The 17088-nt window shown below is 43.7% G+C and overlaps 1 protein-coding gene across 2 annotated transcripts in view; it reads right to left on the reverse strand.

The window, feature by feature from the left end:
• Positions 1-2043: 2043 nt before the first annotated feature.
• The window catches only part of ABCB10 (ATP binding cassette subfamily B member 10), a 33911-nt gene continuing 18866 nt past the window's right edge, over positions 2044-17088 (reverse strand). The window contains exons 7-13 of one of the 2 annotated variants that reach the window (XM_070364905.1): positions 15522-15617; positions 14170-14379; positions 12303-12382; positions 10995-11175; positions 6706-6749; positions 4655-4689; positions 2044-4194 (exon numbers count right to left, since the gene is read on the reverse strand). In XM_070364905.1, coding sequence (XP_070221006.1) covers positions 3963-4194; positions 4655-4689; positions 6706-6749; positions 10995-11175; positions 12303-12382; positions 14170-14379; positions 15522-15617 — 878 coding nt within the window. In that variant the 3' untranslated portion in view covers positions 2044-3962. The other variant, XM_070364906.1, reaches the window with a different exon arrangement.

Consider the following 17088-nt stretch of genomic DNA (forward strand, 5'->3'; position numbering starts at 1 on the left):
CAACACAGTAATTATGATCCTCTTCAAATGGGAAGGCAGGGGTGCAGTGACGAACTTATCGTGGATATTATCCAGGGCTCAGCGGTGAAAAAATCACTTGCAATGCAGGAGACACAGGAGCCACGGGTTTGATCACTGGGTGGGAAAGATCCCCTGGAGGAGGACATGGCAGCCCATCTCAGTATTCTTGCCTAGAGAATCCCTAGAGAAGCCTGGCGGGCTACAGTCCATAGGGTCACAAAGAGTCGGATGCGACTGAGCATGTATGCGTGCAATCATTTCCAAGGCATCCCTTTAATCTCATCTAGTGGCAAGGGAATTTTTTGAAATAACTCTAAATTTCAGCATAGTTTAAACATCCTTCAAGCAGTGAAGAACATGTGTTGTTATCACCAGTTCTGGGGGCTGCAAACTCTTTCTGTCAAGGGACAGAGAGGATGAGTCCCTGGCTTACAGCCTGTTGCCAAGTAAGTATGGCTGCACCCCAATAAAGCAACTTTTGAACAATGAAATTTGAATTTCATGTAACTTTCAAGTGTTATGAACTTTTAAAAACCATTTAAAACTGTAAAAACCCTCGTTAGCTTCGCAGGACATACAAAACAGGTAAGAGGTCACAGCTGTAGACCACCAGCACCAACTTCCTGAGGAAGGCCCAGCCAGCATTAGCACAGAGCCCAACAGAACAGAAGGTGCTCTGTAAATGTTTATTGAGTGAGTTGAATGGAGATTACCAGCTAAGCCCGACGATGTCTCAGATGTAAAAACATACAAAAACATCCCCAAACAAACATTGACAATGCAGTCTCCACAAACTTCCCTCACTAGTGTACTTAACGTTTTGTGACATTTACATTTGTTTTCATTTGTTTTCTAACAGCTTTGGCACTGTTATGGGAAAATGGAGCTTAAATGGAGTTCCTAAGTAGAGCCCTACTTCATAAAGGTCCAAATACAGGGCACAGCCTGTAATGGCTTAATTTGTGACTATTTCACGGGAACCAGCAAGGTCCAAGGTTAGAGACACGCAGAGAGGAACCTGGATGAGCGGACAGAGCACTCGGGTCATTAATGTGTATTTCATCTTCACATGGAGGTTTTCACATAGTTTAAGCTTTCTTTCTGCTCATCTTCATATTGCCCACATGAGTTACATGTCCTTCAGTGGCTCCCATGCACACACAATGAAAACTGTTTCCCATGTGGTGGTGATGGCCCCTGTGCCAGCCCTGCCCATTTTTCTGGCATCTTCCTGTATGCGGCATCAAGGCTGGCTGCATCAATGCACAACCTGCCTGTACTTCCATCCTCATCTGTGAGTAGGGATAGGTATTTATTTAAATTACAGGGTTGTCCAAGTAACCAATGTGGTAACATGTGCACTCTGAAAATAAAGAGTGGCACCAAACTCTATCTTAGCTAAATGTCACAGAGGTGTTAACTGTTCTCTTGTAATTAATTTTTTTATATACCTGACGGCTCCTTCTACACTGGAAACTTCTAGAGGGCAGAAACTACACCTCACTCATCTATCATCAGTTCTACAGCACAGTTTGTTGTCTGACACATGGCAGGAGATGCTCCCTTACTGTGCTGAAGCAACTAAACAATGTTTATAAATACAAGTGAGGACATTAAAAATCTTAGGGACTTCTCTGGTGGTGCAGTGGATAAGAATCTGCCTGCGAATGCATGGGACACTTATGATCTCTGGTCTGGGAAGAGCCCACATGCCAAGGGGCAACTAAGCCTGTGTACCACAACTACTGAGCCACAGGATCAGCCCTGGAGAAGCCCCAAAGCCAAACCAGAGAGTAGCCCCAGCTACTCTCAACTGCAGAAAGCCCATGCACAGCGACGAAAGCCCAGCACAGCCAAAAGTAAGTAAGTAAAAATTTTTTAAAAGATTAGGATGAAAGGAATGGAACTTACAATTACTCTCACTTTCCTAGGTGTGTAATGTTTTTTTAGTCTTGAATCTTTATAAATTCTAGTAAGAAACTGAATGTAGTAAAAAGTTTTACAAGAAATGACAAACACAGATAAAGTTCACTATAAATTTTAATCCATCATATAAAAGGGAATACCTTGTATTAGAAAATAAAATATAATGATCACATTCAATTTTGTAAATACTATGGCACAAAGAGATTTCCTTCAGATCCAACCTTGTAGTTGTGTTTTGTCTGCTTTTTGAGAACACCACCAGAGTAGTAAACCTTGAAGAACATGAGTAAAGCTTGTTAAAGATGACTGTCACAGAGGTACTGTTTAAATTCAAAAAGCAGAGTTCATTTATTCACTGAATTCATTAATGAATTCCCTTATGTAGAATAAAAGCTGATGCTCCATGCTTATCAGGACGTAGTGGTTTCTCCCAGTATAATCAGGAAGCTAATCACAATACTTAGGACCTGAGAAAACTTCCTTTTCAGTCATATCAATGTTGTTACTTCTTAGGTTCTGACATTATCATTACAGAAAAGTACTTTTTCTTGAGGGAACGGCAACTTAATAGTGCTGATATAAATACAACAAATCCAAAGCAATGCTGAAAACATTGCTTGAGGAATTTTTGAGAAGTTTAGCTTTAACTGTAATAACAAATAAAAGAAAGATGGTTAATTATATCCTCTTTTCAGACGGTGAAAAGCTCTTAAGGTTTCTTGACATTTTGTAGAATGTATAAGCTTCCTTCAAATGTTTTAAGATTGAAATTACGGCTATATTAATAATTTTGGAATTTAGCCTCATTGAATGAAATTTCATAACTATTTAACTGAAAAAACACTGTAAAATTTGACTAGGAATTATAAACTCTTAAAAGATAATTTTCAAGATACATGCCTACAGACAATCTAAGTGTAAAATTACATCTTTTTTGATAATTCCTGGCAGTTCATGCCTCACTTCCCAAATACACGAATAATGAAAACAGAGTTCTCATATTCAAAGGATGGGGCTTCTTCCCTTTTTAAAATTCATCAGGCTCTCAAGTGCCAAAAATGCGAAAAACTGCACACATGGCAACACAGTCTCAGCCCAGAGGAACACATATTCCTATACTTTCATCCCTTTGAAGACAGAGGAGACAGGGAATATAAATGACCCCGCCTTGCCATGTGACATTACCTATTTCTGTATATATATATTTCCTAAAACAAATCAGTCCTGAATATTCAATGGAAGGACTAGTGGTGAAGCTGAAGCTCCAGTACTTTGGCCACATGATGCGAAGAGCTGACTCATTGGAAAAGACCCCGATGCTGGGAAAGATAGAGGGCAGGAGGAGAAGGGGACGACAGAGGATGAGATGGCTGGATGGCATCACTGACTCGATGGATGTGAGTTTGAGCAAACTCCAGGAGATGGTGAAAAACAGGGAAGCCTGGTGTGCTGAAGTTCGTGGGACTGCAAAGAGTTGGACACGACTTAGCAATTAAACAATATATATATAGTTTTCTTTATGAGATTAGCAGGATAAAATAGAGGGTTAGATTTTTCACCGTCTCTCATGCTACCTGGTAAGATGAGACCCAAGGTAGGTAGAGCACTACCAAGAGATACACAGTGATTGGTGAACTGGCCTAAAATAACTAGGCTTTTTATTTGTAATTCTCTGTTAAAAGTTGTCGTATGACAACAGCTTCAATTTATGACAGCAGATAAAAGAAAATGAAGTGCCATGCTCTATTAATCAAAATATTCTAAGATAAAATAAAATACAAAACCTGAAAATAACTTCAGTGCTCTAGACCATTTAGAAAGTTATAATTAATAAATTCTGAATAAAAAGGTCTTCAGAACAGATCCATCTCAAAACTATTTTACAAACTTTGGAAAAAATAGGCAGATTTCAAAGGACTTGAACTCTGATTTACAGATTTCATACAGTCTGAGTTTTTTTTTTCCCCTTGCAGTGCAGCTTTGCTTTAAAACCTCTCATACCAGTAATTGCTTCTTTATGCTGAAATAAAACTCTGTTTGTTCATTAATTTCCTGTACATCCCATCTGGTTTCAAAAGCAGCTCTTCATGTTTCCCACACTCGATGATTCTCCCCTGGTCAAGGACAGCTACCACGTTGGCGTTCTTAATCGTGGACAGACGGTGGGCAATGATGAACACTGTCCTTCCTTCCATCAGTCGGTCTAGAGCTTGCTGTACGAGGTGCTCATTCTCAGCATCCAGGGCACTAAAGAGGAGAGCCCACGGGAAGGCAAAGGCGTCAGTGCCACGCACACTGTTCACGCGTGTGTTTCCTGGTACACACACGTGAGCCCCTCATAAGCAGCTAACCTCTACTGTGATCAAAACTGCAACTCCCTGGGTCAACTGTCTAAATTTTATAAAGTTACTATCAAAAAAAGAAGCTCTGAACCCTTGATCTCCAGAGAACTGCCATGTAAGTTAAAAAGGATTCTTAACATCTGCCGGTAAGTGATGAAGGATTCATCACAAAGGTCTGAATTGGACCTAGAACCCTCAACTCACAATTCATCCTGTTCCCTGCCTCCCAACTGACATGCTTAATTCATATCCCATCCCTTTAAAGTGTAAGGTGTTCTCAGCCATGTCACTTGAAATACAGAAGAGTAAGTTTGTGATAAAGAAAGAATTTGATTTAATATAATTACACATTAAGATATCCTCACCTGGTTGCTTCATCTAGGAGAAGAATTTTGGGATTCTGAAGGAAAAACATTAAAAAGATAAGAAAGATATAATTTTATTAGAAAAAAATAACTCTCAGAAATAAAAAAAAATAAAGTATTGATACATGATACAACATGGATGACTCCTGAAAACACCGTAATGAAAGGAGCTGGACATAAAAGTCTATGAGTCCATTTACAGGAAATGTCCAGAACAGGTACATCTGTAAGGGCAGATGTGTGGTCACCTGGGGTTGGGGTAAATGGGGAAATAAGGTGGGTGGGTGTGTGTCAATGTTATTTTGGCGATGAAGAAAAGGTTCTAAAATTGATTACAGTGATGGATGCACAACTCTGAATATACGGGCACTGAACTATATGCTGTGCATGGGCGAACAATCTAGCGTGTGAATTCTACCACAATAAAGCGTCTACAAAGGATGAAAGACAGTTCATATGTGCTTGAGATGAGCTTGTAAATGGAAGAGTTAGAGATGACTTTAAACCATTGTCACCGTGATCAATGAACCGGATGTTTATAGTGTAGCTTTATTTTGCAGGCGAAACAACTAAAAGTATTAGATGGGGCTCTAAAGTGAGTCAGATAGTCTAACTCTCGGGGTCCTCTTGGAGTTTAGTTGGGAGCAGTACACACAAAACTGAAAAGAAAGAAGAGTCAGCCAGTGTATGTAACAGATAAATTCTAGCCTTGCCGAGGAATCTATCCATAAGAAATGAAAACATAACCACACAAAAACTTGTACACCATTCAGAGCAGTGCTATTTCTAACAGCCCTAAACCAGAAATAACTCAAGTGTTCACTAACCTATGAGTCATAGACAAATTGTGCTCTGTCCCTACGAAGGACTGGAAAGGAGCAAAGTACTGATACGGCTACAACACGGAGGAATCTTAGAAGCTATACTAGGAAAGGAGGCTAGAAGCAGAAGACCACTGTCTGATTTCATTTACCTGAAATGTCCAGAAAGGCAAATCTAGACAAAGTGAAAGTAGATTATTGGCAGGTGGGGCTGGGAATGCAGAAAGGTTGCTCAGGTGTATCAAGGTGATAGAAATGTGCTAAAACTGGATTATGATGGTTGCACAACTCTGTAAATTTACTAAAAGTCACTGAAAAGTACATTTAAAACTACTCAGTTTTATGATATGCAAATCATGCTTCAGTAAAGCTGTTGTTTTTTTTTTAAATCACCTTTAAATCTGAGGAGAGTACTTATTTAACAAAGGAGAAGGCCATCATTTCCTAAAATATGCCAGTGCCTGTGAGTTTCAGCTTCTCCGTTTCCTCTCAGGAGTCTCGTGTAAGCATTTCAAGTCTGTACCATTCAGTTTGTTGTGCTCATTCTCAGTCGTGTCCTTTGTGATTCCACGGACTGTAGCCCTCCAGGCTCCTCTGTCCATGCGATTCTCCAGACAGGAATACTGGAGTGGGTTAACATTTCCTCTTCCAGGGCATCTTTCTGACCCAGGGATTGAACCTGCATCTCTTGCATCTTCTGCACTGGCAGGTGGATTCTTTACCACTGAGCCACCAGGGAAGCCCAAGATTCAGTTGAGCAGGTTATTAAATACTATACAAGTAAGTATACTTATACTGTTTCGGTATTTTGATGTAATTAGTTTCTCCAGTTAGAGACTGTATGCTTCTTTAATTTTATTATTTTTTTTATTGAAGTATAGTTGATTCACAATGTACCAACCTCTGCTGTACAGCAAAGTGACTCAGTTATAAACATATAGACATTCATTTTTCTTTAATACTCAGTATGCTACTTGATGGAAGATCTATGTGTTAAACTTTTCTCCCTCTGATAATTCCAGCACTGTACTGAGCTCCTAGTACACAAGAAATACTTGTTAAATTTGAACACAGTCAGTGGAATTCCCAACTCATCTTTCACCAGAGCTGTCCACAATATACCTACCCACCTCCTCCAAAAAGAAAGGAGAAAAATTGTACATTACTAATTACAAGGTCCCCAGTTAAGAACAATGCCAAAACCCCTCAACCAAGTGCCTTCAGGCTTACCTTAAGCAGAGCACGGGCAATTGCAATTCGCTGTTTCTGTCCACCTGACAATGACAATATATATATATTTTAAACTGAAGGTCTTAACAAAAATTCTTGGTAATAGGCTTTACTGATACACTATGTGACAATCTGAAGGTATCAAGTTGAGATAGATGAGAGAATAGAAACATGTTTGAAATATATTACCTCCTCATCACTCTAGAGATTAAAATAAGAATTATTATCATGGCTAACGCTGAGGGATTTCTATGTACCAGGCATTTCCTAAATGCATTACACATATTATTTCATTTCATCTCAAAAACAAGCCTGTGAAGTAGATTCTATAATGATCCCTTTTCACAGATGAAAGACTGTGCCATGAACACCCTGCAGGAGGACTCACAGCTGGTCAGTGCACTGCCGAGGTCTGCACTGTGCATTCAGTTCAGTTCAGTCACTCAGTCGTGTCTGACTCTGCGACCCCATGAACCACAGCACGCCAGGCCTCCCTGTCCATCACCAACTCCCGGAATTTACCTGAACTCATGTCCATTGAGTCGGTGATGCCATCCAACCATCTCATCCTCTGTCATCCCCTTCTCCTCCTGCCCTCAATCTTTCCCAGCATCAGGGTCTTTTCAACTGAGTCAGCTCTTTGCATCAGGTGGCCAAAGTATTGCAATTTCAGCTTCTTCAACATCAGTCCTTCCAATGAACACCCAGGACTAATCTCCTTTAGGGTGGACTGGTTGGATCTCCTTGCAGTCCATGGGACTCTCAAGAGTCCTCTAAACACCACAGTTCAAAAGCATCAATTCTTTGGCATTCAGCTTTCTTTATAGTCCAACTCTCACATCCATACATGACTACTGGAAAAACCATAGCCTTGACTAGGCAGACCTTTGTTGACAAAGTAATGTCTCTGCTTTTTAATATGTGGTCTAGGCTGGTTATAACTTTCCTTCCAAGGAGTAAGCATCTTTTAATTTCATGGCTGCAATCACCACCTGCAGTGATTTTGGAGCCCCCAAAAATAAAGTCAGCCACTCTTTCCAGTGTTTCCCCATCTATTTGCCATGAAGTGATGGGACCGGATGCCATGATATTAGTTTTCTAAATGCTGAACTTTAAGCCAACTTTTTCACTCTCCACTTTCACTTTCATTAAGAGGCTTTTTAGTTCCTCTTTACTTTCTGCCATAAGGGTGGTGTCATCTGCATATCTGAGGTTATTGATATCTCTCCCAGCAATCTTGATTCCAGCTTGTGCTTCTTCCAGCCCAGTATTTCTCATGATGTACTCTGCATAGAAGTTAAATAAGCAGGGTGACAACAGACAGCCTTGACGAACTCCTTTTCCTATTTGGAACCAGTCTGTTGTTCCATGTCTAGTTCTAACTGCTGCTCCCTGACCTACATACAGGTTTCTTAAGAGGCAGGTCAGGTGGTCGGTATTCTCATCTCTTTCAGAATTTTCCACAGTTTATTGTGATCCACACAGTCAAAGGCTTTGACATAGTCATTAAAGCAGAAATAGATATTTTTCTGGAACTCTCTTGCCTTTTTGATGATCCAGTGGATGTTGGCAATTTGATTTCTGGTTCCTCTGCCTTTTCTAAAATCAGCTTGAACATCTGGAAGTTCACAGTTCACGTATTGCTGAACTGTGCATGGGTTGTGCTTATCACCACACACGTTTGCTCTCCCCTCCCCGCAACAGAGTGCCTCTTGTAGTAGGAAAGGAAAAGGAAACTCAGGAGAGTTGGGGTTCAGAGCAGTGCGTGAATTGGATGAGAGCAAAGGCAGCTGGAATGGTAATGCCCTTGTTTGCCTGAAGCATGACTCTGTGCTTCCACTCTCACTGGCTCTCTCTCCCAGCCCAGGGAGCAGCTTGCATGTGTGGGAGCTGTGCATGTGTGAGACCGGGGGCGGCAGAGAGAGCAGCCACTCCAGCCCCAACCCCCTGCCTTGTCTGTCAGCTCCAACTTTACCAAACAAAGTGGGTGGGGTGAGCAGGGGAAATGCAGAAGGACAGAAAGTGGTGACTCCCCTCCTCAATTCTGTTCCACTGGCCCTCTCCTCTTCTCCAGGGCCACTAGCCTAACTTAAAGCTGATGGAGTCTCACAGCAGGACACTACTCATTCCTTCTACCTTAGTTCATCATGTGAGAAAACTCAGTTCCATTCTTGGTAATGAATTTTATTGGCTGAATATACTTCTTATTTCATCTAAAAGAAGTTAATCATTCAAACTGAAACGAATGGTACTGCTGAAAGCTGTACCCATCCTCACAATGAGGGAGGGAGGAAAAACCCTTTCTATCTGAACTTCTCTGGTTGGTGGGGGTCCGAATGCTCAGTGTGGGTGGGCAGAGCGGCCAGTAAGGGCTTTAGTCAGCTTTGAAAATCCCAGGTGCCAATAAGCACACAGGGCGTCTGTGGCTAGAAGCGCACCCCTTCCTCCACAGTGGACTGAAACCTTCGGTTACTTCACTGGGAGACAGAGCCTGGGAATCCTGGTGAAGGGAAGGACACACAGACTCTGCCCCCAGAGAGCAGGTGATGCACCGGTGGGCAGAGCACAGGCACTCCCAGTTCTGCACCTCCATCTCGTAAGTTCCCAGCATCCTGCCCAAGGACACGCTGTCCCAGAGACGCAGAAACAGTTCTATGGCCATAACTTACCCCATCCATCAAAAGCAGGTTTTCATCTACTGCCTATAGTTTTAACAAATCATACACAACAGTCTTAGAACATTTTTGTGTTAAACTATCTATAGCCTAAGTTCAAGCAAAAAGTTTAGTGCTGGAAGGGATTCCTGCTCCAGCCCTCACTCTGACATGGAGGCCTCTGGCCCTGCTCGTGCAGATCCAGTTACAAAGATCATCGTGAAAGGAAGCACTTCTCAATATTTGTAATAAAAACAAAATAGAACTGTGTTTAACCAAAATTTTGCTTCTCTATTTTTTGGGAGGGGACTCCAAAATCACTGCAGATGGTGACTGCAGCCATGAAATTAAAAGACGCTTGCTCCTTGGAAGAAAAGCTATGACCAACCCAGAGAGCATATTAAAAAGCAGAGACATTACTTTACCAACAAAGGTCCATCTAGTCAAGACTACGGTTTTTCCAGTAGTCATGTATGGATGTGAGAGTTGGACTATAAAGAAAGCTGAGTGCTGAAGAATTGATGCTTTTGAACTATGGTGTTTAGAAGACTCTTGAGAGTCCCTTGGACTGCAAGGAGATCCAACCAGGCCATCCTAAAGGAGATCAGACCTAGGTGTTCATTGGAAGGACTGATGCTGAAGCTGAAACTCCGATACTTTGGCCACCTGATGCGAAGAGCTGACTCATTGGAAAAGACCCTGATGCTGGGAAAGATTGAGGGCAGGAGGAGAAGGGGACGACAGAGGATGAGATGGTTGGATGGCATCACTGACTCTATGGACATGAGTGTGGGCAAGCTCTGGGAGTTGGTGATGGACAGGGAAGCCTGGCAGGCTGCAGTCCACGGGGCTGCAAAGAGTAGGACATGACTGACTGAACTGAACTGAACTTACTTCTCTATCCATTGGTCCCACTCCTGCACTTGAAAGCAGCAGAACTGTTACCTTTTCCCTGCCGTAACTTGGCCCCCATAATGCGACCTGACTCACTGCCTGAGCTGACATCACAGGGAGTCCCACCACTGGAGTCCCAGTGGTGCCACAGGCCTGCGAGCTCCCACTGTCCAGAACAGGATATGATGGACTCTGCCTGGGTCAGGTCTGTACCAGGGCCTCTCTGTGGTTATTACATTTTAAAAGAGTTATTTAAAAAAAAAAAAAAAGATGACTATGTGACAGAGACCACAGGTAGCCTACAAACCTAAATCATCTACTCTCTGGCCTTTTATAGAAAAGCTTGTCAGCCCTGGGTCTACACACAATCTCCTCCAGCTGCACGTCTACTCTGACTCAGTCTCTGCCTCCCAGGACAAGTCATCCTGCCATCCAGTATCTGTCTTACTTTCAAGGATCTTGAATTGTAAAACATCTATTCTCAGATGAGAAAAAGCAGCTGTGGCTGAATACTGCCCAGTGGGACATCCAGTGTGAGCCTGGAAACACCTCTGGGGTGGAAAGTGAAGGGAATTGGGGAATTGTCACATACAAAAGAGATCTGAGAAAACAAAAATGTTCATTTAACAAACTCTAAGGACAAAAGCCTTTAAAAAATTAAAAAATAACACTGTGATAGGAAATGTTTGGAGAGTTTTTTGGAGCAGAGATGTTTTGCAACGAAGAGTAACAAAAACGCACCTGAGAGGAGAACGCCCTTTTCTCCGACCACAGTGCTGAATCCTTGAGGGAAATTTTGGATGAAAGCAGCTGCATTGGCTACAGCGGCTGCCTGCTCTATCTGCTCAGTGGTCACTGAGGCGGGGTTGTCTGCACCATAAGCAATGTTCTCCGCAATTGAGCAAGAAAACAAAATTGGCTCCTACACATTGGAAAGAAAACATACTTATTGAAAATTTCAAAAGGCCAGTAATACAGTGGAGCTTAGTACAATACTTACATCTAAGAACTTTTCCCAGAGAAAACATACTGGGTATTTTTGGGAGGTTCTATTTTCTCATTCTCCATCAATTTACCCCACAGTGTCCAAAAAATTCACGTTAGCATGAGCAGGACTGACTTTACCATCTGAAGATCACCACTGCAGGATCCTGCCCTCACCCTGCATGTAGCAGATGCTCTGTAAATGCAAGTCCCCTTTCCCAAGGAAGACCTCGACCCCGTCTGCGTTCTCCAGCTGCCTGCCCTCCAAGGACAAAGGGAGAATCCATCTCTTTCTGTCACTTCTTGAAACACAAAGCAGATGGGAAAGTGGCATTTGCAGAGAATTGTTCTGTGGAATTGTCCTAAGAAGCTAACAAACTCCCAGCTTCTTCCTCTATCCTTAATGAGGATGGCACTGCTGTTACCCTAGCACTCCCGAGCCAAGCCCATCACTGTCCCCAACCCGTCCCCAGAGGAGTGGGCTGAGGGGAGGTTCACTGGAGGGAGAAGCCCAGGAGTGGGGGAAGGCTTGGGTTTGTCTGTTGTGCACAAAACTTGGTAATAGAAATATAAATAGCTTGTCAAAATCCCCCTGCACTAAGTGGTCTTATGAAAAACAGCTTCATCAAAGAGACCATATTAATGTTCTTGAAATCCTCTACCTCTTTGCAAGGGGACCTGGCTCTTAGCATAGTTTTTGCTTGCTTATCTCTGAAACCCTTCAGGCAAAACAGTAGACCAGCTACTAATGAAAATGAGAACTAAGAAAGAGTCAAAAGAAGCTAAAAAGCTGTATCTTTTTCTCCCCAATCTTCTAGACTACCTGTATTACAAGTAATGACAGTCTCTACCTTTGGAAAAAGATGATGCTTCAGGTGGTTAAAATGTTTAAGGCCTTCAGGAAACAGCACTACAAACATAAACAACCTGCCCAAAGAGGTTAGTTTACTGCCTCTGAAAAACATCCATTCCTTTTCTTTCGAAAGGTTCAAGACCAAGAGAAAAGCAAATGACAAAAGCAATTTTAAAAGAAAGTGTAATAAAAATGGACCCTTCTCCTCTTACCTGACTCACTGTCCCAATCTTGGATCTCAGCCAGACTGGGTTTAGCTGACGGATGTCATGGCCATCAAGGCTGATTGTTCCTTGCAGGGAAGAAGGGAAAGAGGTCAGTGGGTGCCATGGGGCCAGTGACTGATACACACACAGACAGGATCTGGCAGCAAAACTCCAGACTCAGTTTTTTAAAGATTAGATACTCAAAATCTCCAAACAGAATCTAAAACCAGTGGGTTTCAGTGACTTTCAGAGCTGGAAGGGACTTTTCTGGATCATCTGCATCTACTCTCTCCCTGCGATGGGTGGATGACCAGCCCACCTAGCTCATCCGCCACCTTGCCTTCCCTCCTGTGTCAGTGCAGATGTAGAAGAGTCTGCTATCTGACTGACACGATGGCAGTGTTTCACCATCAGATGTAATTCGTTGACCCAAGCTGACAGAATTTCCTTTACACCTTGAGGGAACGAAATCATGCCTCTTGATTACGATGAGTGACCAACACAAGAAATCCGATTCTTTCTCAGTTAGGTATATGGAATTATACAAGCCAAAAATAAATTTTCACACACCTACAAAAAACCCAAGGTATTGACTTAGAAAGCCTAAGCGCTCTGTACAGGCTCCACAAGGCAGGAATATAAGTGCAGATCCTTTTCTCCCTGATCTGTCCACTGTGATGAAGAAACCAGAGACTCAATGTTTTGCATCCCTCTCGCTAGGATTTTCCTAAGCTCAGAATTTTATAGCAAGTAGAAGGTAAGTCCAGGCAGTGATTCCAGAGGCAGACAGTGTAGTGATATCCACTAACACACTTGGTGGTTTTGCACATCAGATCATTATCTGGCACACAACCAGCTCTCACGGTGTTCTAACCAAAAAGACTATAAGACCTGCTCTTTAAATTCATGATTTTAGGGAATTCCCTGGTGGTCCAGCAGTTAGGACTGCAATCTCTCACTGCTGACGGCCGAGGTTCAATCCCTTGTCGGGGAACTAAAATCCCACAAATCACATGACCAAAAATAAATAAACCCATTTTTTATTTTACCAATGGTTTTTTTCTTGTGGAGAAACAACGTTTCCTTAATCCAAAAATAAACCAACACACACAGAATATCTTCTCTAAACTCTGATATAAAGAAGGATATCAACTACGTGTGGTGAGGGATGTTACCTTGGCACACTAACATCACACTAATGATTGTGTGATCATTTCACAATATATACATCATTTCACAATATTTACACATAGTGAATCATTATGCTGTACACCTGAAACTAATGTCAATGTTAGTTAATGTTAAATGTCAATTATATCTGTTTTTTAAAAGATATAAGTAAGTAACAGAATGTGTTCTTTGCTCTAAAAGATGCTATAATGCAGTTAAAAATAAACACCAAAGTGAGAAAATATCTACTACTTCAAGACAGCATCAGTGGAGCAGCACAGGACTGACTCACTGACAGCCACGTGCCCTGTCTGCATGCCGGCCCCGGGTGGGAGGGATGGTGGGCTTACAAGGAGACCCGGGCGCCTGCACAAGCTCGGACGGCGCAGGCAGCACGTTCTCCACATGCTGCCGTCAGAGCCCCACAGAGGCACCTTTCTGATCCCCGCTCCAGGAGCAGAAGACACAGCACAGGAGACGAGGACGTGGACACAAAGGACAACATGCCCGACAGGCCTTCTGGGTGAGCTCACAGCCCGAAAAGTGACACTGCTGTCTAAGGGACTTCCTCCCTGGGAACAGACCCTCTGGCACTCAGAACTCACACAATGCATGGCCTCTGCACACTCAGACCCTCTCCTAGGGCTCAGGAGTAGAAGGGCTCAAGAGAGGCCCCTGTCCCACAACACGCTAAACCACTCACCAGAAGCAGGGTCATACAATCTCAGCAGGAGGGAAATCACTGTGGATTTGCCAGCACCACTTGGGCCAACCAGTGCTGTGACAGATCCTGATGGGATAGAAAGGCTGAAATCCTGGAATATGGGCACCTCTGGACGAGCTGGATAGGCGAAATGCACGTTCTTGAACTCCAAAGCACCCTGGAAGCTTTTCTCATTCAAAACAGCTCCCTCTGAAAGGTAAGACGGGACACAAATCACTCAGCGCCAAGCACATGTGCACAGCTGAGCCCAGGGCCCCACCGACCTGACCACGGCCTCGGCCCAGCACAGCGAGCTCTGGAGTCTGGGCACTTCGCAGGCCAGTCAGGAGGAAGCTGAGTCCCGTGCTCCCGAGCCTGCTCTGTACCAGCAGCACAGCACACTGGCCACTATGCTGGAGCCTCGCAGCCCTCAGAGGCCCAAGTCCACATCCCAGGCCTACTGATACAAGCAGCAGCTGACGAAGCTTCCGGCCAAGAGCTGCCAGCTGAATCCAATGGCCTTCTCCCTGTGGGCTGCCTCTGCAGGCCCCTCATCCAGGGTTTATCTCACCTTCTCTAAAGACTTGTTTTAAGAGGATGATGAACAGGAAGGCGCTGCACAACAGCCCCAGAGCTCGAGGGGGTCAGAGGTCAGTTCTATCCGGGGGTGACCCTGCTCTTGACTGGGAGAAGTGGCTCCATCTCTCCCAGTTGCCTCATTCCTACCGGTCTATCACAGTGGAGGACGCTGGCATTCACTACTGCCCTGGGGCCAATGAGTAGCCGACAGTGATCGCTGCTTCTTCCACTGAGCCTGACTGCTCGGCCCAGGCCACAGCTGCCCCAAGCACGGGCTTCCAGTGAAGCAGCTCATGAAGGAGATGGTTCGAAGCCAATTAGCATCAGCGTCCTCCACCCAATCCCCAAAGCCAAGCAACTCAGAGGTTTTTCTATGCATGAACCCTCTTCCTTTTCTCCCTGCCCCCAAATGTCAAAATCACTAAGGAAGACAATTCTGGTGGCCTGGCCAGGCCCTTCCTGTCTGCACTCCTGAGCGGCACACACTTCCTCCTGCTGTGTGTGGTAACACGTCACCTGCAGGGAGGGAAACGGTGGGGGCACATTGTGTGGTCAGGTCCCCACCTCCAGGGACACCCTGGGGCCCCCAGCAGCACCCAATAGCAATCTGTCCTCACTGCCCACCCTCCGATGGCCCTGTCCGTCCCTGTCGTGGTAAAGATGGTGTCTAGTTCATGCTCATCCTTCCCAGGTAGGGCAGGAAGCTGGTCTCACTGTCCTAAATCACACATGTTTAATCCCAGCAAAGAAAAGCAAACCCAGTTCAGACCCACCATTGAAAGGAAGCTCAGGTTCTCTCTCGAGGAGCTCCCAGAGGCGGCTTCCGGCACCCAGTCCCTTCATTAGCTCTGAGTAGAAGGAGCTGAGACCTGAGGATGAGAAGCAAGGGCACACATCCATCATCGGCCAATAAATGGCCCCCTGCTACCCCAAGCCCTCTGAGCACAGTGGCAATAGCCTGCTTTTAACTCAAAATCTGTCACTTTCAGGAGAAGGCAGCGGCGACCCCTCCAGTACTCTTCCTGGAAACTCCCATGGACGGAGGAGCCTAGTAGGCTGCAGTCCATGGGTCCGTCAGAATTCCCTCTGTCTCATACCCTTGTTTTCCTTCAGCTTCTCCTCCTCCAATTTCATTATCTCTCATAAGGCTTTGGTCTGATCAGGGGATTTACAAATATATATAGTCATACTAGTTAACCACTGAATTAAAATCACAATGTTACAGAAAAGACTGCTTCGTCAAAAGCAATAAAAATAAAATATAATGCTTATCTCATATTAAAAAGGAATACAAGGTACCCCAACATTCATTTAAAAGACACATCCACAAAATCAACCCATCTTTCAGACTCAACAAATACAACATTTACTAGGCTAGAAACTGAAAAGAAATCTGGCAATTTTAGATACACTAACGACCTCTGCTTAAAAGTCATCTTTGAACTATGATTTAAAACCCCACATTCACTGGTCCATGTCAACTGCCAGAACATATACTTTGTAACACTTCCCCTCAGTAAGGGTGCTGAAAAAATGCAATTCAAATATCCTAGAGTATATTGATACTTGTGTAAGATAGAGTGGACTAAAACCTTCAGGTTAAATTAAGGATGCACCGGGCAGAAACAGAGCCACATAAATATAGTCAATGACCCTTCAATAGTTGAGCAAACACAATTCAATGGAGAAAGGGTAGACTTTTCAACAAACGGTGCTGCAACAACTAGACTTCCGTGTGCAAAAAACAGATCAGGACACAGGCCTTACATCTTTCACAAATTAACTCAAAATGATCTAAACACAAAATGCAAAACCATAAAGCTCCTCGAAGACAGCATAAGAGAAAAACCTACATGACCTTGGGTTCAGAGATGACTTTTTAAGTATGTTAAAAGCACACTCCATCAAAGAATATGTTGTTAAGTTAAAGTTCATTAAAATGGAAAACTTCTAAGAAAGATCAAGTCAAATGTGGCAGAAAGCACAAGACTGGGGGCCAGGAGGAAAGCTGACGATGGCTAAGTGTGAAACGGGCACAGAAAGGTCACAGAGAGGGCAGGTGGTGGCCAGCAGATCTGTTCGGAGCGGGGAACATGACCACATGGTATGAACCCTATACCCCGTCAGACCCAACCCCAGGGATGTAAAGAAAGAAGCAACACCATCATCGCTCCAGCATCCTGAACTGGTCTGTCTCGCAAGTCACTCAGCACCAGAAACCTTGGCTCAGATTTTTCTTCAAGACCAGCCAGCAGAAGTAAAATGTTATTTTAAATAGATCTGTGGAACTCTCAGTCCAGAAAATATCCTTACTTGCCTGCGGATGTCTAAGGAAAAGCC

Source organism: Bos mutus, chromosome 28 (assembly GCF_027580195.1).
Source record: "Bos mutus isolate GX-2022 chromosome 28, NWIPB_WYAK_1.1, whole genome shotgun sequence".
Lineage (NCBI taxonomy): Eukaryota > Metazoa > Chordata > Mammalia > Artiodactyla > Bovidae > Bos > Bos mutus.